We start from the raw sequence: 24675 nt of genomic DNA, 5'->3' as shown, positions 1-24675 counted from the left end.
CCAAAATGGCAGGCTTTTCATAGAAAATTCTCCGATGAACGATTTGAGCTCCGCCTACTTATTATAACCCAATCAAATGTATTTATTGGTGCCCTGCCTCTAATCTCTGCCGTTTCTCATTGGTGCTGATTTTGCATTCTGGCTTTCTGATTGGTGTTCAGCACACCGTTAAGGCCTCTTTGAAATCTCCAACCGTTTGATTGGGCAAAGTTGGCGCATGTTGTTTTGGTGTTTGAGGATGTAAACAGCTTTGCACTTTTAGTGGTTACATTTGCAACCCAATGCACTTTGCAAGATAAAGCCTTTTTGTTTTTATAGATTGACTTTAAAAAGTGCATGAAGAAGTTATGTCTTCAGTAGCAAAGCACAGGCGGCAGTTTTGATGTTTGGATGTGTTCTTTGAATATTAGCACCATTTATTACTGGGCTCATTCTTATACATGAATTTAAATGGATTTCAGTTAACGGGTTGATAAAGTAGAACAAGGAACCATGCGCATCGTCTATTTTGTTGCATTTCTATTGTGCCTAACAGTACAACAATGTTCCTCCTCCAATACATCCAAACTGATTGAAGAGTCCAGCCAGAGCTTCACAGAGAGGATGCACACAGGAAAAACATCCTTCATATACTTTGGAAATCAAGGTGAGATTTTGTTAAATGTGTTGAAAATTAAGACAGAACCGTTTTTACAATTATTCCAAAGCTCAGGAGTATTAGAATCAGTATAAAACACAGCAGCATTTGCTGAATCGGTGGATTTCATATGTCATGTATACATATTTTATATATATATATATATATAAATATATATAAACTTGCAGTCAATCCCACCATCGAACTGTTCATGGAGCAGCTAGAGATGTCAGCTGATGCCTTACTTGACTATGGAATATCTGTTGCAAAGGTAAGCAAAATGTAAAATGTTATATATATATATGGTTTCTTGTCTGGTCATAAATAGTTTGAACAACTGTTTTGACAGGTAAATTGTTCAAAGGAATCTATTTCAAATTACTGCTCAGGAGAAAAGCTACTAACCAAGGCGTACTTGTTCAGGTACAATTTGACTTGTTTTGTATCATGCATCTATTTAACCAAGCAACATGACCAAACTGACAGTCTGTTTTGTCTTATAATATTCTAGAGGCTCTGAGCGTCCTGAGAAGCTTTGACATTGATACTGTATTTGATGTCAACGCAATTGTTTCTCATGTCCTATTGTGAGTTCTGTTAAAGCTATTTACATTTAATAATGTTTATCTTAGTATTAAAGGGATAGCTCACCCAAAAAGTCCATCTTATCATTTACTCACCATCATGACATTCCAGATGTGTATGACTTCCTTTCTTCTGCAGAACACAAAGATTTTAATAAGATATCTCAGATCTGTAGGTCAATACAGCACAAGTGAATGGTGATCAGACATTTGTAGCTCCAGAAATCACATAAAGGAAACATAAAAGTAATCCATAAAAATCCAGTGTTTAAATCCATATCTTAAGAAGCAATGTAATAAGTGTGGGTGAGAAACAGAACAATATTTAAGTCCTTTTTTACTCTAAATCTCCACATTAACTTTCATTTTCAGATGTCAAAGTGAAACAAAACAGGCACCACACGTGACATTCAGATGTAAAAGTGAAAGTTAAAGTGGAGATTTAGAGTAAAAATGACTTAAGCTTTGATCTGTTTCTCACCCACACATATTATATCACTTCCGAAAATATGGATTTAACCTCTGGAGTCTAATGGATTATGTCTGTTTCCTTCATGTGATTTTTGAAGCTACAAAGGTCTGATCACCATTCACTTGCATTGTATTGACCTACAGAAATGAGATATTCTTCTAAAAATCTTAATTTGTGTTCTGCAGAAGAAAGTCATACACATCTGGGATGGCATGAGGGTAAATGATGAGATAATTTAAATTTTTGGTTGAACTATCCCTTTAAGGTTTAATGATCACTGTACATCACGGGTCATGATTTGAACTTTGATTGTGCCCTTTGCCATCTGTTTAGCGCTGTCCTCTACAATGAGGTTCGGTACGCACACACACCTGCTGAGCTGCTACGCGTGGAGAGTGCAGCCAAACAAAAGAGAGACGTTGTGGTCGGTCACATACAAGTGCTTGGCCTTCCAGGTTTGATCTGTGCATATGCTTCTAATCTAGATTAAATTCTCTTGTTTGGTGTGAAACTGTTATATATCAAACCAATTTTTTATTTTTATGAATAGAGCATCGTGCTTTGATGGAGGCAGCGTTTGTGTATGGAACAAAGTACCAGTTTGTTCAGACAACTGGAGCTCCAGTCCTGAAACATATGGGGTGAGTGTCATAATAATTGTATTTGTCTGATGTGCTTTCAAACCCTCTATAAGTAATCAAATTGCCAAATAATCTTGGAGAGGACAGGGCTCCAGACTAAAAAAACTACTTGGGAGCCACTGGCTCTTAACTGAAACATTAAGGAGCCAAATGGCTGTTTTTAGTAGCCAAATCACAGATTTTCTTAGTTTAGATTGCAGAAACAAGATAGGAAGTCAGCTGATAACCCATTCATTGAAAGTTTAATATACAGTATATATAGATGTGAAGATAAGTTTGCATTCCCTTTTGTCTCATAAATGTTCACACCCCTTTCATAATTTATACAAATATAAGAGATAAAAGTTTTTTTTAATTTAGTACTGCTCTTCAGAATCTATATTATACATATTTACATATAGTATGCATGTAGTAGTGTGTTGTCTTCTTGAGCATCAATTAATGTTTGTTAATAGTTGTGTACAAGTCCCTCGATTGTCCTAAGTGTCAAAAGCTTATATATATATATATATATATATATATATATATATATATATATTATATAATTTTAAATGTTTTAAAATTTTGCCTTAGTCTTTCTTCACTGTTACCGGATGGCCCCAGGCACAAAGACAACAAGAGTGCAAATTGAATAAAATCCCAGATGCAGTTTATTGAGCTACTCCAATCCCAACCAATAATTAGCAGTGGTGCATAATATGCAACTTTTAATTATAAAGAAGCCCGAAATACTCTTATTCTGAAATGTCTGCGCTCCCTGTTGTGAGCTCAATGGCAGCTGATTCGTTGAGAAAGTGAATCTGATTATATTATTCTAACTTGTTCCCGGTTGCATAAAGCACCTTAAGTGTAATTTTCCCTTAAGAACACCCTAACGTTTACCTTAAACTAAAGGGAGTTGCAGAAAATAACCGTTAAGGGTTATTTAAGGGGTTTTTTACAAGTAAAATGTCATAATCCCTTTCGGTTTCCCTTAAGTATTTATTTTTTACTTAAGAATGCCCATTTTTCTAAGTAAACCTTAAGGTTGGGAAAACTTCACCTTAAGTGTACGTTAAGAGTTGAAGGGTTTCTAAAAAACAAGATGGCTTAGTTTATTGAACCAATTAAGTGTACTGAGTACATTAGGTCATGGCGATTTTTTTCATGATAGAAAAACTATTGCAGGGTATATTTGACCATCACATAATAGGAGAAATCACCAACAACCTGGAGGGCGATCTAATAGTAACACACACAGAGAAATGTGCCTAGTAATTTCTGCTCTCTGCATCTTTATAAACTGTATAAATGGATGCGTTAAAATCATGGGCCTAGGTTGCTCAGCGAGTAAAGTCGTTCGAGTCCAGGGTGTGCTGAGTGACTCCAGCCAGGTCTCCTAAGCAACAAAATTGGCACGGTTGCTAAGGAGGGTATAGTTACATGAGGTAACCTCCTGGTGGCCCCTATAATGTGGTTCTCGCTCTCTGTGGGGCACGTGGTGAGTTGTGCATGCATGCCGCGGAGAATAGCGCAAAGCCTCCACTATGTCTCTGCGGTAACGTGCTCAACAAGCCACATGATAAAATGAACGGATTGACGGTCTCAGACGCGGAGGCAACTGAGATTCATCTGCCGCCACCCGGATTGCGGCGAGTCATTACGCCTCCACAAGGACTTGGAGCGCATTGGGAATCGGGCATTCCAAATTGGGGAGAAAGTATTTTCTATGTAGTAAAATTGCCCAAATATTGGTCAGGACATTTCCGATCTTCTGAAAGTAGGTAGGGACATGTTGTATCCATGGTAACAGTGTCATTTTATTACAGTAAAACCTGGTTCACTGTAGTAAATCCCTTAACGGTTTAGTTTAGCTAAGAGGAGTGTCTAAGGGATTATATGCAACACCCTCATGTCATTGCCTTAGGTAAGGGAAAATCACACTTTAATGGTGCGGTATGTAAGATTAAGAAACCCTTGTTATTAATGACACCTGTGGCCGTTAAGTGAACTGCAGCCAGCTACATGTTGCTCATGCTCGTGCTCGTGCTCGTGCATACACTCCATAGAGACGAGTGTGAGCATCGACCAAAACAATGACGTAACATACAAAGAGGCTGAACATGATTCAGCATAACTAAAATTACAGAGTTATGATTGTTTTACTACAAACTTTTAGACTGTATGTTATATTTGACTCTCCAGTGCTGGAACAGGGCTAAAATAAAGTGTGGATATAGGTTTGACTATACGAGACTGTAGTTTTGAAGTAATTACCTTTCTTTTAAAAACGTTTCTTTGCATGATACATTGAAAGTGACGCGAGACACGCCAGATTTGCGATATTCAATATATTCATTAACTCACAAGATGATATCTGATGAAACCACAAATGAACGTACACAACCCACTGTCTCCAGTGGCGACTAGAATTTAAATAGCATTTGCGACCATTTTTAGTCGCAGCCCTAGATGTGATGCATGACATAGTTCGTCACAGAGACAATAATGTAAACCATGTGTTCACAGTATTGTTCTAAATCTATTTTCACTTTGGATATCCAACAATCATAACATATTAAACTTTAATTGTATTAATGAATGTTTTGGATGGATCTTTTGAGCCTAAATTATAACAAATTCTATAACATCTTCAGTGTCTATCAGATGTATGTTTTTTTTTTTTTTTTTGTCCATGCAGGGTTGTTGATTCCTCTTCCTCGCGAGCACGACTTTGGTTTCTGCACTGTAAAGGTGTGTCCCGGCAGTCTGATCCCTGTCCCAGTACCCCTATGATGAAATCGCTTAACACCATCAACATACACACTTTTCTCCAGCTGATGGAGGCGCCTCTAGTGGTGAGAAAATGTGCTCCACATCCTCTGGTTTAGAATGAGAGCTTCGCTGCTGTACCGGATGCATTCATGACAAATTAACATTTACACCTCAAATGCGATATGGTCACATATTGTGATATGCGATGTGATCTTAATACCAGATGTAAACGGGGGGTTTTACACAAAAGGAGACGTTAGGCAAAATGTTAGTTTCAATCACCATTCACTTTCATTTGCATCTTTTATCCATACAATGAATTGAATGGAGACTAAGTCTAGCATCATTTTATTTACTTGATTATGTTAGAAGAAAGAGACTGTGGAGGGTTACGAGAGAGAAAGTAGCACAGCTATATAGAAAATCTGTTGCCTGGGACAATAGAACAGTCAATTATACAGTTTAGGTCATTAGATAAAAATATTGAATTTCAAAATGCTGTGATTGACCAATCAAAAACAAGTGTTCCAGATAAGAGCCTTTACCTTTTTGTTTTAGTTTTTTTACCAAGACGTAGCCTAATTTTGTGTTTGTTTTCTGACAGACAGAGGCAACAGGTGACCCCTCTGAGGTAGATGTGATTCATATACACCTCAGTGTTCCTATACTGTATCTGTTCTGTCAGCCCCACACCATGCACCTGGACCGGGTCACCGCTCAGACTCTCGCCCTGCAGCTCCGTGGGGAGGTCGGCGTAGTGCTCATTCATAGGTATGAACTAGTGACAACAAAAACAAACGCCATGAAATTGTCAATGCATCATTTCTCATGAACTAATTCAATTCAATTCAATTTTATTTGTATAGCGCTTTTCACAACACACATCGTTTCAGAGCAGCTTTACAGAAGATCAGGCACTAACAGACCATAAAACTGTAATGTCTATAATGTTGATGAATCATCATTGTGTAATTAGATAAAATACGATTGTTAATCATGTTTAAAAATAAGTAATTAAATAATAATTGTATTAATAACCCCAGTGAGCAAGCTGAAGGCGACTGTAGCAAGGAACACAAAACTCCATAAGATGTTGACTAAAGGAGAAAAATAACCTTGGGAGAAACCAGACTCACTGTGGGGGCCAGTTCCCCTCTGGCTAACATCATGAATATAATGTAAATATTAATTATGTATAGTTAAAGTCATGGTTTAAAATTATTAAACTAAGTTAAGAACTGTAAGATTAATGACCAATGTCTTTGAAGTTCATCCTATATTAACTGCAGAAGTTCACATAGATGCAATTGTCCTTGTTAATTGGCTGATGAAGGCTTTTGTTGGCAATTGTTAGTCTATGCCTTCCATTTCAAGATCGTAGTCCATCAATGGACCGAGGTGATGCAGGCAGAGATCAGGGATGTGAAACGCAGTTCAACCTGGCCGGTAATTTTGGTGAGGTTCGGTGTGGTCCATCCTAAATCCAAGGTTCAGACAATGGCATATGAAGTATCCCATGTCTTATGGTTGGAGTTGGCATCAGTCCATCCTCTGAAGTACATCATAATACTAACAAAGATTTTTTTAAACATTTTACTAATATGGGCAAATTTTAATTTGTAAATATATGCTGTTGTTCATTGGCAGTTAAAAAATGTAGTGTGTAACATTTTGGTGCTAAAATATTTTCTCATATCCCACCATAAAGGGATTGTTCACTCAAAAATGAAAATTCAGGCATTGATTACTCACCCCTGTTTTGTTATAACCAAGGGCGTAGGATTGGTTTGAAAGTTGGTAGGGACATATAGCAAGAATAATATTAAAAATGTTTTTATTAAGATTCTTTATTCTTTACACAAAGGGAGACATTTTGATACACACAATTGCAGTTTATGATGACCACCTCTTCAAGCTTCAAAAGGGTGCAAACGTTTAATTCAGAAGTCTAATGAGAGTGCACGAGAGCAGCAGATACTGGCCTTTCCATGAGATGGGCCGCCCAAACAAAAACTTGTTTTGTTTATCCACCACAGCATTAGAAACAACAGAACACAACAGAGCTGAACACAAACCAGAGAACAGAACTTTCTAAATATGTCTGAAGAGTTTGAGGTCAACAAATAGATGCCTTTCTATGCCCAGCTTTATTTGATTGAATCAGAGTACTGATGAATCAAAATAAGAGAGATTGAAGAGGCTAAAGGCAGCCACAGTCACACCACATCCTTACTAACCAGACATCAAACAACACGTGATAAAAGGTACCTTTTACACGCTAATCAGCGTTTTTGTCCTAAACCGCTGCGGCGATAGACGGGATATTCTGTTGATCTCTTGTTTTCTATTTGTGGTGTCACTCTGTGCAGCCCCGTCCAATTTATCCTCACACTTCCATGTAAATGAATGGTCCACAATAAAATCAGGGACATTTGTTAAAAAAAAGAAATAGAGTCCATTTGATTTCATGTTGTCTTCAACATTGATTATGAAGCAATCCAAATTCAGCATCCATTACAGCATCTCCAAATATAAAGTGCTCAAAACACAGTTTCTCACTTCTTTCTTCTTTCACTTTTTATTTTTCAGGGACTCTGCTGATGTGAAAACTCCACAACAATACAACGCTGCTTACCGACTCCCACAGGAGGTCAGTTCCCTTGAGATAAGGGACAAAACATGTCTTGTATACAAAAGTCATCTTTTTTTAAAAATCAAGAAATTCATAACAATAAAAATACTGGAAAAGTTCAATCTAATGGAAATGTGTATACTCAGGCCATTTTTTTACTTATATTTTATAAGTAAGAATTTTTTAAAATGCATTCTCTATACTTGGAAGCACATGTAACTTAACCTGTCCTCAGCAAGAGGTCACAATGTTAAACTGCTAAACAAACTGTTTAAAAATGGCAACAAATTAATAAATATCAATATAAAATGAAAGGTAGGAATCTGTAAGATATCAAGCAATACAATAAGAACATTTGAAATTATATTTTCCATCAAAGTTGTGTCCTCACTTTGCATCAACTCCGTTAAAAAATAGATTCTTAATTAATCCTGAATAAATCAGAAAATGTCCTGATCAGCTTTAACTCTGAGTACCCCTTTACGCTCCTCCTGCTCATGGTGGATGCAACAGTAGGACACGTGGTCTGGTACGTTTTATATTTTTAATATTTTAAACAAACAATGTATAAGTCTCTGCGGTCACAGCTTCAACTTGTCAACTCCGTCATTCTCATTATTATAATTTCTGTTAAATTTGTGTGATCAATTTGGCATTTTAGTTTACTTTATAGAGGCACCATCAACAGAGGGGGAATAAAATGGCTCCAGTGTACAACACATGGTTAAGATGGAAAAATATCAAATTTTGTCAACTCCATCAGAATTTTCAGAATAGTTTGAAAACAGGAAAAAAAAAAAGGGAATGTATTTGATCACTTAACTCCTTTACTGAACAATATTATTAGATAATTAAAGACTTTACACTTGCTGGATGAATCAAATTAAAATAGCACGCTTTTTGGTGTGTCTGACGGAGTTGACACAAATGAAGTGAATAAGTGACAAAAAAAAAAAAAAAAACCTGTTCCCTTACATCGTTCGTTAGCTGAGACCTTTGTCAACAAATATATCCATTTCAAATTAATTTAGTATTAAAAAAATAAAACTCTTATCTCAAGAATCAGTGAGCAATGATTCTTCAAAAATTCTTTCTTCAACAATAACATTTCTCTACAGGAAGTGAAATATTTCACCCTGAATAGCGCAGAAGAGGTTGTGAAACTTTTTAGCAAAGATCTTTTGCAAGACTACAAGGAAGAAGAAGAAGAAGAAGATGAGGAACATTGGTCTGATCTTGGTATGATGTCACCTAATTGCCTGCCTTTTGCAAACATGTTTTTATGTAGTAGTGCAATTTTAATTTGTAGATCTCTTAAAGGTGCACTCAGTCTTTTTTTCAAGTATTGGCGTACACTCACACCTAGTTGCATTTATGCTGCATCATTCAAACACATTAGTTTTCAGTTACCAATGCCATTGTAGAAATATACTATGTTTAGTAAACCTTGATTGATTTAATCCATGAGTGAAAGTGTCCAATAAGAGGGCAGTTACTGAGATTAAGCGTGTAGTATTGTGCTGGTCATGTGATGCTATCGTTGCTGCCCCCATGAGACACCCCTGCCCCATATCAAATTTTACTGTTTATAAGTTTACTGATATGACTAATGGTCATGATTTTATACTCCTGTTTCAAAACTACTATTAATATCTTTAGAAGTAAAACTTTTTAAATGAGGAAATAAATTGCTGAGTGCACCTTTTAAATTGGTTCCTTTTTTTGCCATTTAGATATCCTTGATGACGAGGTGTCCGAATCGGTGCATCGCGACAGAGATCTTATGCTGGATTTAGAGTCAGTTACAGAACTCACATCTGACAACTTTCAAACTACAGTTACAGGAAATGATATCACAGCAGTGCTGTTCTATTTTAAATGTGAGTTTCAAATTTTCCCACTCTTTTATTTGCTGGACTATTTATTTTTTATTATTGAAACAGCAAGCATGTTAAACATGCAAATACAATACAAACAATACAAAAAACAAAGCAACGCTTGGGTTTTAAAAGACAAAAATCATTCATCTGTTAAGTTAAATAAATAAAGACTTTTTTGTGCTTTACTGTAACTTTGCCATCTTATGATAAGATCAGAAATAAATGAATATTAGATTTATATTCTGACCATTTAATCGTATTGATAAAGAATCTTCTATATATAGTTAAGAAACTGGTTATAAAAGAAAGGTTGGCATCTTTGTTACGATAGTAAAAAATAAGTCAAACATTGTTTTCTTTGAGGGAGAGTGTACAATTTATTTTTCTGCACATAAATCGAGAGACATCATTCCAAAAAAAATGTACGAGGTGACAATGTTTCTAGTTTATCTTTACAGAATACACATTTATCATTCATTTCATTGATATATCTTTTGATAATATAAGGGATATTCTTTGAATAACCTTTAATGTTACCTCCTTAATTTGGTTAGTTTAACGTATTTGTTACATTGATTCCATACATTTTTACAATGAATACACATTAACACTAGTACTTTTGCAAATAGATTGCTGTAGATATATAGATAGACATTTGCTTTGAAAAAAACATGTGATGTCCACTTTTGTCCTCTAGGGGATGCTGTTTGCATCGCTTTCATTCAGTCATTTATAGAAGTGGCTGATGGCCTTGAAGGTAAAGCATTCCAAATAATGTATAATTTCTGTGAAGTTTTTTGGCAGAGAAGCAAAGCATTTGCTACTTCATTTTGAACTGTACATCTTTTATCGTTTAAAACGTTCTATTTGTGAAATGTTTTGCTGTTAAAGTGTGCTTGTGCTAGGTTTCTTTAATATAACTGGTGCTTGGATTAATATTTTGTTATCTAATGAAATTACATGATGATACGCATATTTCAGGTGTGAGTGGTGTGGAGTTGGCGGCTGTAGACTGTGGTGAATGGACTGACATATGCAGTGATCAAAATATCACTTCCTTCCCTACTGTTCTTGTCTATCGCCCCATGGAAGCTGCTCAGCCTTACAGGGGCATGCTGGGAACCAAGAGCCTTCACAGGTTCATTCTACTGTGAGTATGTCGTCTCTCTCTATACACACAAGGTCAAATCCTCAGGGTATGTTTTAGTCTGTCACTCAGCAGTAACCTGAAACAGAGCTGTCTTTGGGTTAAATTAGAGGTCTGATGATTGAAGTGCGAGAGTCTTGTGACTCCAGTCTGACCTTGCTTTATTCTGTACTGTATGTTCTGTAGGTTTTTATGTGTTACTTTGAACTTTTGATTACAGATGTTTACTGAGACAGTTGTAGTATCTTATGTGTTGTATACCTTCAAAAGTCGACAAATTAATTGACAGTAAATTCTCTGACTAGATTCCCAGGCTTATTGTGTGTATGACTGTATTCAGCAGAACACATTTGAAGAAAAATTAAAAAATATCTTGGCTCAGTAGATCCTTGAAATGCAAGTGGATGGTAATCAGACTTTTGAAGCTCCAAATATCACAGACAGTCAGCATAAATGTCATCCATATGACTCCAGCCGCTAAATTAATGTATTCTAAAGCGACAAGATCAATTCTGGTGCGAAAAGATCAATATTTTATTACTTTTTAACTATAAAGCATTGCTTCTGGTCAGCAGTGGTATGCGCATGTGACATAATCGCCTTAGTATGTCCACGCAAGAACTGACACACATGCGACACACCCGGAAGAGCAGTGCTGTTTACAAGTGAGAAGGAGGAACGCTGTTCAGAAGCTTCATTGGTTTTGGTTTAGATCTGTATTTGTATCTGTTTCTTTACTCCCAATGGTGCATTTGTGTGTTTATCCTGGATGTCCCTACCAAGAGGAGAATGTGAGATTACGTCCATAACATGCCAACATGAATACGTCACACGAGAGACCGCGTAAACTTAACGCTCTCGTGAATGCGCACTCTGGTGCTAAACGGAAGTGATGGTTTATTGTTAAAAAGTGATTAAATATTGATCTTTTTTTTTTTTGCATTTTAAGATATTTTTCTATTTTTCTTAAAATGTGTTCTGCTGAAGAAATAAAGTCATATACACCTGGGATGGAATGAGGTGAGTAAATGATGAGAGAATTTTAATTTTTGTGTGAACTATCCCTTTAAAGCCAATATTATTTCATCAAGACATCAAGATTAAGCATGTGATGTTTGTGTTATACTTCCTCCCTTTAACACTGTTTATTAAATGTGCACTCAGTAATATTAGTCTTTATGGCAGCGCCGTAGATTCAGCATTGCTCAAAAAACAGACGTTCTCAGTTACCGATGTATTTAACGAGTGAAAGGGTCCAATTACAGGGGATTATTGAGATGAAGAGAGTAATATTTAGCTGGTCTTGTGATCTCAACATGGTGGCACTCATGCATGTGCACCTGGCACCATATGCTCCAAATGTTCATGTGAGTGTACATCATTTTACACAATTTGTTTTTTTTTAAAATAATATTAATTTCATTCTGTTGAAAAGTTTAGCAGTTAGCAAATAAATCACTCAGTGCACATTTAATGGGTTACTATCTGGGTCAGAAATTAAGGGGGGCTCAGGGCAAAAATGCCACCAAAAATCCCCCCCGCATTTCAAAATGCAGGGCCAAAAAATGCCCTTGTAATGAATCCTTCTGTATTTTATTTGTAACATCAGATATAGTTCTTAATATTCTATTATTGTACTAGTTATAGATTTTATGGCATAGAATTAGTAGATCTTGATTACATTTTAGTGTAATAGGTAACAGATTCTCAGTCTTGAACATTTTTATTAATTAATTGACTATGAATGAGGCAGAGAAAAAATGCCCTCATAAAGGGAAAAATGCTCCTGAAAAATTTAATTCAGGGGCAAATATTGCCCCTTAATAAAAAAGTGAATTTCTGACTATTTCTGGTTAATATGGGTCCTGACATTTTTTGCTCATTCTTTTTTTTTTTCTTTTGATTTTCAGGAGTCAGCTCTCCAGTCCTTTCCTTCTCTCCTCTGTTGAGGTGTTGTCATTCTTAGAGGGTGATTTGTACAGTAAACATGCAAATCTGTCACCTGTCAGAGTGCTGGGCCTTTTCAGTTCAACACAAGACCCTGGTAGAAAGCTCTATTTCTCAATAGACATTGCTTTATTAACATTTCAAAAACTTGGATATTAAAAGGGGTCATATTTTCCTTCATCATCTTCGATGTACGATAAAACATACGCTAACTCAATACATCTTCCCTGGTCTAGAAAGACCCTTTATTGAAAGTGAGCTGCAAAAATACTTGTTCTGAACTTCCATAACTTTATCATTATCACAGAACTGCTCACATTTGCACGTCTATGAAGCCTGTTTGGTGTTCAGAAACTTTGCCATTGCCTTCCCAGTCGTGGTTATGTAGTGAGAAGTAAATCGAATAGATATGGTTACTTTTATACACTGAAGAACACATTTTAAGAGGAAAATGTTTGTAGCGACTCTGCATATCCCTGCAGAACCCAACGTTAGGGTTGGAGTGGCTGAAGTTTATTTTTACCAAGGTCCGGAATCATTACAGTCTGATTTTAGAGGAATATTCTGGGTTTAATAGAAGTGAAGCTCAACTGACAGCATTTGTGGCAGAATGTTGATTACCACAAAAACTTTTTTAAGAAAAGCAAAAATCGGGGTAACTGTGAGGCAGTTACAATGGAAGTGAATGGGGCCAATTTTGGAATGTTTAAAGGCAGAAATGTGAAGTTTCGCATCCTATGAAAGCGCTTCCTTTAATTAAACAAATGTTCTTTAAACTTGTGTATTATCTGAGCTTTAAAGTTGTTTTAATAATAGTTTTTTATGGTTCTGTCATCATGGCATAACAGAAAAGGTTAGTAAGCCATTTTTATCACACTGATTCATGTTAATACACATATTGTTTATATGTTGAAGCTATTCTTTTGAAGCCTTGAGTATTTTAGCATTTATTGATTGGCCCCATTTACTTCCATTGTAAGTGCCTTACTGTAGCCCTGATGGTTGCTTTTTTATTAAAGAAAAGGAGGGCCGAGTTGAAATTAGTTTTTGTGGTAGTGCTGAGCTTATTTTTAATGAACCCAGAATATTCCTTCAACAGATTGCGCAGCACATTTCAAGATTTGTGAACCTTTCACAAAGTAATTGCAAAGAGCATGTTATTGAAGGGCAGGCCAAAGCAAGCTGTATTTGATTAACAGCAAACCCTGCAGCCTGTGTGTAAGAGCAGATTCATTTTACATGCAAAAAGCATTGACATAGAAGTCCTAAAGGCATCGCAGACTATTCAATTCTATTAGTCTAGGACATTGTGGAAAATAGACATTATAAAATAAATGGACTATTTTGGGTTCAAAAATGTTGAATTGCATGGTGTATTTTATCTCAAGGCAAAGAAATGAACTGATTAACAATGTTATGACCCCTTTAAATATTATATGGTCACTCTTTATATTAGGTGGCCTTAACCAGCTTGGAACAGTATATTTGCACATGATTTGTTCTTTGTGTCTTAGGTGTGACTTTATTTGAAGAAGCTGCAAGACATCTCAGGGGAGAAACAATTCTTGGCCTATTTGCACACAAAGATGCAGAAAAATGGTATCTGATAGAGTTCAGTGATATATCCACAACTATTCAGATGATGCAGGGCCGTTTCTGAGCATTAAAAACAAACAGAAAAATGCAATAATAAATTAACATGTACTGTACCTAACAAGAAAACATGTACCTTGCAACATGTTGCATCGTAATGCATGACAACAAACAAACACAATCAAACCAGGTAGCTTGATTTTCCCTCCTCTTTTTTACGCTCCCGACTTGTAGTTGCGCTTCATGATGACCAAAAAAGCTTTGAGCGTGCACTTGTTACATTCTCCCTTCCCTGTTGGGCCACAAGGGGGCCCCCTATAACTGTCTAATTGAGCCATAACAGCTGCCTGAGTCATACTGGCAGCTTTTAGTATGTTTAAAAAAACCACCCTGCTTAGAGCTAGAAACGGCCCTGTGATTATGCAATATTGTTTCGACTATGTCTTCCATTTAAAACTATTGAAAATGCTCAACTCAACTGCTGGTGTTTTAACAAGATGATACATGTGTGTATTCTTCAGTCTAGTGTAAGAAAAGTGTTCCAGTTGATTTCTCTGTATTTGACCAGGGTGGAGGGAATGTCTGTAAACTTGCCTGCTTTGCTGGTGTCCCGTGGCCCTGGAGTTCCTCGTGATGCCTATGCTCTTCCATCATCATCATCGACGAAGGACCTAGTCACACTCATACAGAGAGCGGAGCTGGATCAGTTTGTAGGTTATTTTAAATAGTGGGTGTCCAAAATGTTGTTGCATGCAGGAACATAATTTCAGATAAACCCCAGTTTTCTTGCAACATACTTCAAACAGTAGCTTGATGAAACCTGAAATTGGACTCATGAGTGTTTTACTGGAATTTAAATTGCATGAAATGACTGGTACTCTCTATTGACGTAGTTAGGCACCATTCTCTTCTATAAAAGAGTGTATAGTTTCATTGTAGCTACTTGTTTCTGGAAGCATTTGATGTGAGGAGATTAGAAGCCTTCATCTGTGTCAGACATCACATTTCTCCACAAGTTGGATAGGATAGTCTAATTTGTCTTTGTATAAGCTGATGTTGACTGATTCATGAGTCATATCTAACGAGTTGAAAAGTTATGTAACATAGTACTAGTAGTGGCAGAACACAAATCTCTAGAAAATCTAGAAAGAAATGTTACATTTAGGGAGTCCCTAGAAACTCTACAATGTATGGGGCCCTTTACAAGAACATGTTTTTTAGTACTTTTTTTTTTCTTGATGTTTTTGACTGTTGTTTCAGTGTTTCACAGAGGAGCGCCACATCTTTAAGATGCCGTGTCAAATTAGGAGTACGTCAGCTTTTAACAATGCACCTCGAGACAGCTGCGTTCTGTTCCGTTCTGCCGCTACGTCTAAGGCTATGTCCACACTAGTCCATTTAAGTTTGAAAACTCCAATTTTAGTTTCCTAACGTCATTAATTTCCAAAATATATGGTTTTTGATAGTGCTTTCTAAAGTCTCAGTTTTCGGTGAAGGAAAACACCATTACAGTGGGGATAAGTGGCGTAAACAGCAAAATCAATGTGTTATCAAATGAAAATGTATTAGTGTGGACTTGGCCTAACTTTTTTGGCGCAAGAACATGTTTGAAGAGACCATTTGGTGGGCTAAAGTAAGTCTATAGCAGGTTAGCTGTACACTTACAATCAGAAAACATTTTAGTTGAGTTATTCTGTCTTTTTACCTAGCCTGAACTGACAGTGGAGAATCTACCTTGGTATTTGGGGCTTGGGAAACCTTTGCTAATTCTCTTCATTGGAAAGGAAGATGGTACAGACAATGCAAAGTCTTTAACAGAGATCAGAAATCTGCTGAGCTCTGGACAGCTGAACTCATTCCTGCCTTGTTGGATCCATCTGTGAGTGTTATAATCTGCTGTCACTAGAATGTAGTCACTTTAAATAAAGCCATCATTAATTGTTAATTCTTCGGAATTTGATTTTTGTAGGGGTCGCACACCTATTGGAAGGTCTGTCTTGGAGAAGTATCTTGGATTTGTACCTCCACTTCCTGCTTTGGTGGTGTCACAGTTGGGCGCTGGAGGAGAGGTGTTCCTTTTCCCCTCAGAGCGCCCCCTAATGGAGACGAGCGTCCTGCAGTGGCTACGTGGTGTTGAGAATGGAAGGGAACAGCCAGCCGGTGAGTGTACATTGTGTTCTGTAGCTTTTAAAGGGATAGTTCAACAAAAAAATGAAAATTCTGCCATTATTTCTCACCATCATGTCACTCCAAACCAGGGTCAGAAATTAACTTTTTTTTAATTATGTGGCAATAATTGTCCCTTATATCTTTATAAATGTTACCTATATGAGGACACTGTAATAAACACTGTAATCATCCTTTTATGTAAAGTACTTTATAAAATGTATAAAAACTCCAAATTAATTCCATATGCCTGTTACCTAGAAATGTAAATCAGCATCATTTTTGTTATAATATGTGTTAGGGATTACAAAAAAATATTAGAAAATAATCAGATGTTAAGAGGCAAACCATGAGGGAGACATTCTTTGAATTTCGGGGCATTTTGTCACTTTCAGTGGCTTTTTTGCCACAATCCCCCATTCATTTATGAACCAATATGACTTTTTTTCTTCTGCAGAACACAAAAGCAGCTTTAAAGTGAGTCACTATCCATTGCTATTATATGTAAATCACCATTGCAACATTCTTTATCTAATTTTGTGTTCTTCAGAAAAAACAAAGTCATGATGTCTAAATGTGTCCTTAACAGGCCTGTAACTGTTTATCAACATTTATTGGTTCTGAATGTCTGTTGCATAACGATTCCCTCATGCCCTTGGTGCCAGTAATCAGCCATTGCACATCCCTGAAAAGCTGGCACAAAGTACTCATACATGCATAAATATTTATCAGATCACACCCTGCCCATTCAAAGTCTGTTGAACCCCCCCAATACAATCCCCATTGTTGCTTGCAGCAAAAACAAACCCAATCACTCATATTTAGCACTGAGCTCTGTTGATACCCTTACATATACAGATCTCTCTCAGATCTCTCCAAAGATCCTCAGCTCCATTCCACTGATGGTGTCAGCATCAAAACCTGGACCCATTTCTCACCACCTTCCATCTGCTTCCTATGAACCCAAGAGGAAACTGTATCCATTAATTGTGCCTGATTGTTTTGTGCTATTTCCCTGAAACCTTCTGTTTGACACTTGGGATCTGGGGACTTTGTTTTTGGCTCGTCATACCAGCATTTTGCACTTTGGAATAATGGCTTCATCTATCTGTCTAAATGTGTGTTTTCCAAGGATGGATGAAGCACTTTGTGCAACATAAGATAAGTATTACATATCATACGCCAATTTAACACAGAGGAAATACAATTGTCTACACATCATATATATGTAATCCTTGAAGCATTAGTGTAATTGTAATGAAACGTTCTTTTGCTGAAAGCTACAGCATAAGTTCCTGTTTCGTGAGTAGTTGTTAATAGAAAAGTGTATCCTAACACAGTGGGGAAAAAACACAATGGTTGTTTCCTCTCTTTTATATGGCCACTTGGTTTTTATTAGACTGTTTGTATAGTCATATGTAAGACTGTGTTTTAAGTGTTTTAGCATCTTAGTGGTCCTGCATCTTTGACAGGGCAGTAGTGTAACAGGTTTGGACTTCTCTTTTCTTTGTGATCAGAGAAAGAATTCAATCTCTGAGCGCCAACCAGATTCAACGTTTTATTTAATATCAGCTTTGGAAATATGAATCTGCAATGTGTGTCAGTGTCCGTGTGTATTAAAGCTACACTAGTTCGTATGCTCCAACATGTTGAGCAGTGATGCTCATGTGGGCTGCGTCGAGAGTTTGAATCTTGCTTGCTACTTGATATATCCATATCCCGTTTCCCCCACTTCTCCCCAGAGTTTTCTATCTCCGTTCTCCACTGCGCTTTTACATAAAAGTGGCAAAAAAACACCCTGTAGTGCAGGGGTTCTCAACCTTTTTTAGTCCACAACGCATTTTTTTGTTAAAAAAGTATTGGATCCCCCTCACCCCCACCCACGTCACAGAAATAAGCCATATGCCAACTTTAAGGTTTTATAGTCATACTGATGAATTACATTCTTAAAGGAACACTATGAAGGACTTCTGGTTTAATTTTCTGTTAGAAATGGAAATTCAAAACCGTGTTCTTGCTCGACCCCGAGACACTGCCGTAAGCCTTTGTGGAGAGCGGGGTGGACCACAGCTGTCGGGTTAGATTTCGGGAAAATTCAGGCTTCCGTCATTCATCCTTATGCATTTACCACATATCCGTAAACAAATAAAAGAATGAATGCTACTAACTTGCTCAGATGACATACACTCACAACCACTTTATTAGGTACATCTACATCTACCTATTCATACTTTTCATGATTATCTAATCAGCCAATCGTGTGGCAGCAGAACAATGCATAAAATTATTGAGAGAGGCCAACGGAGAATGGCCAGACTGTTTCAAGCTGACAGAAATGCTATGGTGACTCAGAAAACCACTCTGTACAATTGTAGATAGCAGAATAGCATCTCAGAATTCACAACACGTTGAACCTTGAGGTTGATGGGCAACAACAGCAGAAGACCATGTTGGGCACTTTATTAGGACCATAGTGTTCATAATAAAGTACTCGGTGAGTGTATTTGTTTTCTTTCAGTTATACGTCTTATATATATATCTTCAGATATAGGTACTATATATAGATATAGTGACTCTTGGTGTAGCTAGTAGAAGTGCAGTGCCAAAGCACAGCTTAAAAAAAACAAAAAAAAAAAAAATTATATATATATACACTCACCTAAAGGATTATTAGGAACACCATACTAATACTGTGTTTGACCCCCTTTCACCTTCAGAACTGCCTTAATTCTACGTGGCATTGATTCAACAAGGTGCTGAAAGCATTCTTTAGAAATGTTGGCCCATATTGATAGGATAGCATCTTGCAGTTGATGGAGATTTGTGGGATGCACATCCAGGGCACGAAGCTCCCGTTCCACCACATCCCAAAGATGCTCTATTGGGTTGAGAGCTGGTGACTGTGGGGGCCATTTTAGTACAGTGAACTCATTGTCATGTTCAAGAAACCAATTTGAAATGATTCGAGCTTTGTGACATGGTGCATTATCCTGCTGGAAGTAGCCATCAGAGGATGGGTACATGGTGGCCATAAAGGGATGGACATGGTCAGAAACAATGCTCAGGTAGGCCGTGGCATTTAAGCGATGCCCAATTGGCACTAAGGGGCCTAAAGTGTGCCAAGAAAACATCCCCCACACCATTACACCACCACCACCAGCCTGCACAGTGGTAACAAGGCATGATGGATCCATGTTCTCATTCTGTTTACGCCAAATTCTGACTCTACCATCTGAATGTCTCAACAGAAATCGAGACTCATCAGACCAGGCAACATTTTTCCAGTCTTCAACTGTCTAATTTTGGTGAGCTCTTTCAAATTGTAGCCTCTTTTTCCTATTTGTAGTGGAGATGAGTGGTACCCGGTGGGGTCTTCTGCTGTTGTAGCCCATCCGTCTCAAGGTTGTGCATGTTGTGGCTTCACAAATGCTTTGCTGCATACCTCGGTTGTAACGAGTGGTTATTTCAGGCAAAGTTGCTCTTCTATCAGTTTGAATCAGTCGGCCCATTCTCCTCTGACCTCTAGCATCAACAAGGCATTTTCGGCCACAGGACTGCCGCATACTGGATGTTTTTGCCTTTTCACACCATTCTTTGTAAACCCTAGAAATGGTTGTGTGTGAAAATCCCAGTAACTGAGCAGATTGTGAAATACTCAGACCGGCCCATCTGGCACCAACAACCATGCCACACTCAAAATTGCTTAAATCACCTTTCTTTCCCATTCTGACATTCAGTTTGGAGTTCAGGAGATTGTCTTGACCAGGACCACACCCCTAAATGCATTGAAGCAACTGCCATGTGATTGGTTGTTTAGATAATTGCATTAATGAGAAATTGAACAGGTGTTCCTAATAATCCTTTAGGTGAGTGTATATATATATATATATATATATATTCCTCTGCAATTAACTTGCCATTTTATGTTTCAACCACAGATGTCGAAAGATAGTCCAAAATTCCTTATTGTACCTTTAAGAATAACAACTCATTGCAGTTTAGGGCCCTCAGTGGCTCAGGGCTATATAGTTGCTATATGGTTGCTAGGGTATTTTGAGTGGTTTTTATTGAATTACTATTCTGTTTCTAGATATGGTTTGGGTCTCCTTCAGTGCAAATCTATAGGATTTTTTTCAGCAAACGGGAAAAACACAAGTGATTGCTTAGGAAAATAATAGCACTCCTTTCTTCAACAAGCAATATGATTTGAGGTATCATTCACATCTATGCAGAGATGTGAGACAAAATGCACGATGAATTATAATATTTTTGATTTTAAAAACCCTAACCCTAAGGATGGGCAATAGAAAAAGTGACGCCTTCAAAAATGATTCCAAAGATCCAGATGTCCACTTTTCCTGTAATTTGAGTAATAACAATGTTGTTTGCTTGGTTACTATGGATTTCATCAGACTGGCCAACCATTACAGCAGTTTGATTAATCCCACTACACCACAGGCATTAGCATAAGCAGGCTACACTCTTCAGAGAATATCATGCATCTGTGACTCATCAGAGTGTTGGTCCATCAACATTTCCTAATAAAAATATGAGGACAATTTTACAGTAGTTGGCACTACTGGCTTATGTTAGCTTCAAATCTTGCTATTCAAGTTCTTATCCAAATTTAGGCTTAGTTTACATTTACAATCCAAAACAACATACAAATAAGGAAATGTAATTTCTAAGTTAAGGTCGAATTTGAGTTAAAAGGAATAGTTCACCCAAATTAAAATTCTGTCATCATTTAGTCACCCTTATGTTGTTCCAAACCCCTTATGACTATAGCTCCTTTTCCACCATCCGGCCAAACGGTTCTGAGGATGGAATGGAACGGTTACAGAAGCATTTCCATTTGAGCACTGTTTGGCACGATTACAAACCGGAATTCTCAGCTCGGTTATCTAAACATTCTCAACCATGCTGGTAAAATGGGTTTAGTACGTGGCAACCCATTTAGTGTATCTTTTTTATGATGGTTTAACTAGTATTGTAGCCTACATTTATTTTTCTACATGCCTTTTTCATCAGGGAATTAGATTACTAACTCGTTTCAACTCAAAATACATCAAAACACTATTTTCTCATTTACTATTTTCATATAATGCTTATTGAACATTTTGTCAATAAATATCCTTTCTAGCTAGACTGGGAACTTTTACCTTTCTGCATGTTCGTGTTCAGTCACTCTGATGGCAAACAAGCCTTCAGCTAATGTTGGTAAACCTCTCGCCTTTTTCTCTTTACTTTCCTTTTTGCAACATGGTCTGTGAATTTGCTGTTTGTTAGCAGAGTAAAACCAGGGAAAAAAGTAGTCCTAAAAGCTGGAATATGCATTCATCCTCCATAGCGCGCCGCACTCACTCCAATGTTTACCTCTCACGCCATCGTCAACAGATGGATCTGTTACGTAGATTCTCCAGATTTCACAGCACCACTGTGGAAAAAGAAACTGTAACCGTGCCAACTGGCCCGGATCAGCATGGAACGATACAGTTTTACGATGAGAACTGTTCGGCCTGATGGTGGAAGTGTAGCTTATTTCAACTGCGAGAAAACAAAATAAAGTGTTAGGTAGAATGTTAGTCATCATTTCCTTTTAATTGTATGTTCCAGGCAAATAATAGCTTGCAAACCCCTGGAATTTTCAACTGAAATATACAAAAAATATATTTAAAAATAACATTTGTCTGAATTTGATTCAGTCATAGACATTGGTTTCACATGTTTGAAATGTGTTTTCTTTAAGAGTTCATGACATAATTACATTTTATAGTACATGTTCATTGTACTATAAAAACATGCTGTACGTTTCTGAACTCAAAACTTCCTCCTCACTGCAAAAAGAGCATTTGTTGAAACCAAGCATCTAAAACGATGCATTGTCTACTTTCTCTACATTGTGACGTCACACTATGATAGAAATGTATTCGCCTCACAAGAAAACATCAAGGACAACTTTGCCTCATTACTTCCATAGCCACGCCCAGTAGTGGTGAACAGTGAGATGGCAAGTAGACAGCTGGTCAGTCAAGAGCAGAGAGCCAATCATAACAGTGGACATTTACTGTTAAGTCTTGAAGGAGATTTTGCTATAAATCTAATTACTATATTATAAGTGAAATATTATAAGTCAAGCTGAAGGAATAGAGTAAACCCAACAAAACAAGACATGTTCTAGTAACTCATGAATCTCTTTAAGTTACATTCTAGCTAGTAACAGTGAATGTTAGCATACTAATTATGTGCTAGTGAGAAGCACTGCTGAGTGCAATTTTGCCATCATGTTATGATTAGCACATCTGTTGCTCCATTAATAAAGCAAGAAGTAGAATACACAATGTGTATTCTACTTCACCACAATGGTAACCCCTAAAACATCAACATAACAAAGTCTCAACATAAAACAAAACCGTCTCCCCCTTTATATTCATCTTTCACAAAGACACATGAAATAATACTTTAATTTTTTCATTTATTTTTCTGATCAAGTCCCATGAGAACTCGAAATCCCCTGCCCAGTGTCAGTTAACCAAACCAAAAATATTCATGTTTTACCAACACAAATGGATTACATAAAGCTGACAATTCACCCCCCCCCCCCCACCCCCCCTCAAATAATTTATTGATGATACATTTTTAGGAGAACACATTATTCTAACACATACATGATTTATTGATGTTTGAATCTGCTTTTTTAGATAAAAAACAAAGTTCCACTTTTATGTAAAAAACGAACCCCTTCATTTGTATAAGTTTTGTACAAAAACAGAGCTCCAAATATGGATAACATTGTGATCTGTACATCTCCATTTTAACCTTTCTTAGAGTGTGTTACATACTATCATTTGGAAACCCCTGAAATAAATATTTATAATGATATTTTTGGTCCATTGAATGCCATGTTTTAGATGTTTGCTTGACGCATTGTTAATTTCAGCGATACATTTCATGTGTTTCTCTTATCACACTAAGATATATTTGCATTCCTTCATTCCGCCAGCCTTTCATAGCATGCAGCCATGAGGTTTGTGACCGCTTGACTGGTATTCCTGTGGTAGATCAATTTACTCTTGCATAGTTTCCACACCAAGACATCTGGAAGCAGTTGTCTCTCATTAGTAAACTCATCTGCTTCAGATTTCCAGGTATAAAGCATAATTTACTCACTGTAAATGATGCCGTTTCGCCATCAAAAGTGGTGCTTACTGTTTTTTTCAGCAAGGTTTGCTAGCTGTTGTTCATCAATTTTCAAGGAACACTGACTTGACAGATGTCAATAATATTGTTGTTTCTTCACTGTTCTTTTTAGGTGTGATCCCCGATGGGAAATGGGGGCCTCCTGTGCCATTCTATGACTTTTTGGCAATAATAGACCAAGAAGTGCCAGGTTATGCAAGTCAGAGGGGTCCTAAAATGAAGACTGGGGGCAGGGAAGACCACAAAGAGCAAGGGAAGAAGGATGTTGCCCATAACCAAAGACAAACCTCGCATCCATCACCAAACCCCCATGCACCTCACCAGCACTCGGAACTATAGAGCCAACACAGACCCCTCTCAGGAAATGAGCTTTCCTCATGTCACTTGAGTGTTAGTAAGCATTTCACATACAGGCTGGTTGACATCTGCTGCCGGGTTTCACGTTACATGTTCCGCATCTTAAAGTGCCGTTAATGTTTTCAATGCTATTTGTAGAAATGTGTATATATCCGAATGTCATTATTACCAAGCTATTTCTGACTTGGTTACTTTGTTGTCAGATTTCTTCTCCAAATCAACATGTGTGTGTGTATATATATATATATATATATATATAATCAAAATAAATCAGCATACCCACAAGCTTGTTTTTATTTTTAGCGCCATGACTTTATTTATTGACCTAATGTGGCATTCAAACCTTTTGATGTTTACATTGGGGTCTAAAGGCCTAAGACAACCAGTTAAAATGCTTCTGTTTTGCATTTTTGTAATCTAATACCTTTTTTATGCTATCAGCATAACAATTTGAGTGAAAAGTTTGATATACATTTTATGTCAGCAAGCACCCAACCTGGTATGATCTCCACAATTTGGGCAAATCTTTGCTTATTTATTAATCACTTAAAATAGTGCAAAATATTAAACATTTCATATATATTTTACATCATTAAAACTCTTTGTTTAATCTTTCTTCAAAATGCTAAAACCTTGTATATTTCCAAGTTTAATGTAGAATTTAA

General features: G+C 37.0%; 1 protein-coding gene across 1 annotated transcript; it reads left to right on the top strand.

Annotated features, from left to right (window-relative positions):
* Positions 1–176: 176 nt before the first annotated feature.
* Positions 177–24675, top strand: txndc16 (thioredoxin domain containing 16). The gene is given in 20 exon segments (XM_052153430.1): positions 177–646; positions 826–908; positions 987–1060; positions 1149–1158; positions 1160–1224; positions 2027–2148; positions 2244–2334; positions 5015–5171; positions 5693–5859; positions 7678–7738; positions 8839–8959; positions 9454–9600; positions 10298–10357; positions 10582–10750; positions 12658–12791; positions 14209–14293; positions 14856–14997; positions 15997–16166; positions 16257–16447; positions 23766–24675. Coding segments are annotated over 20 exon segments (2430 nt in total). The 5' UTR covers positions 177–492; the 3' UTR covers positions 23993–24675.

This window comes from Xyrauchen texanus, chromosome 22, assembly GCF_025860055.1.
Source record: "Xyrauchen texanus isolate HMW12.3.18 chromosome 22, RBS_HiC_50CHRs, whole genome shotgun sequence".
NCBI lineage: Eukaryota > Metazoa > Chordata > Actinopteri > Cypriniformes > Catostomidae > Xyrauchen > Xyrauchen texanus.
This window is presented reverse-complemented; position numbering and strand designations above follow the sequence as displayed.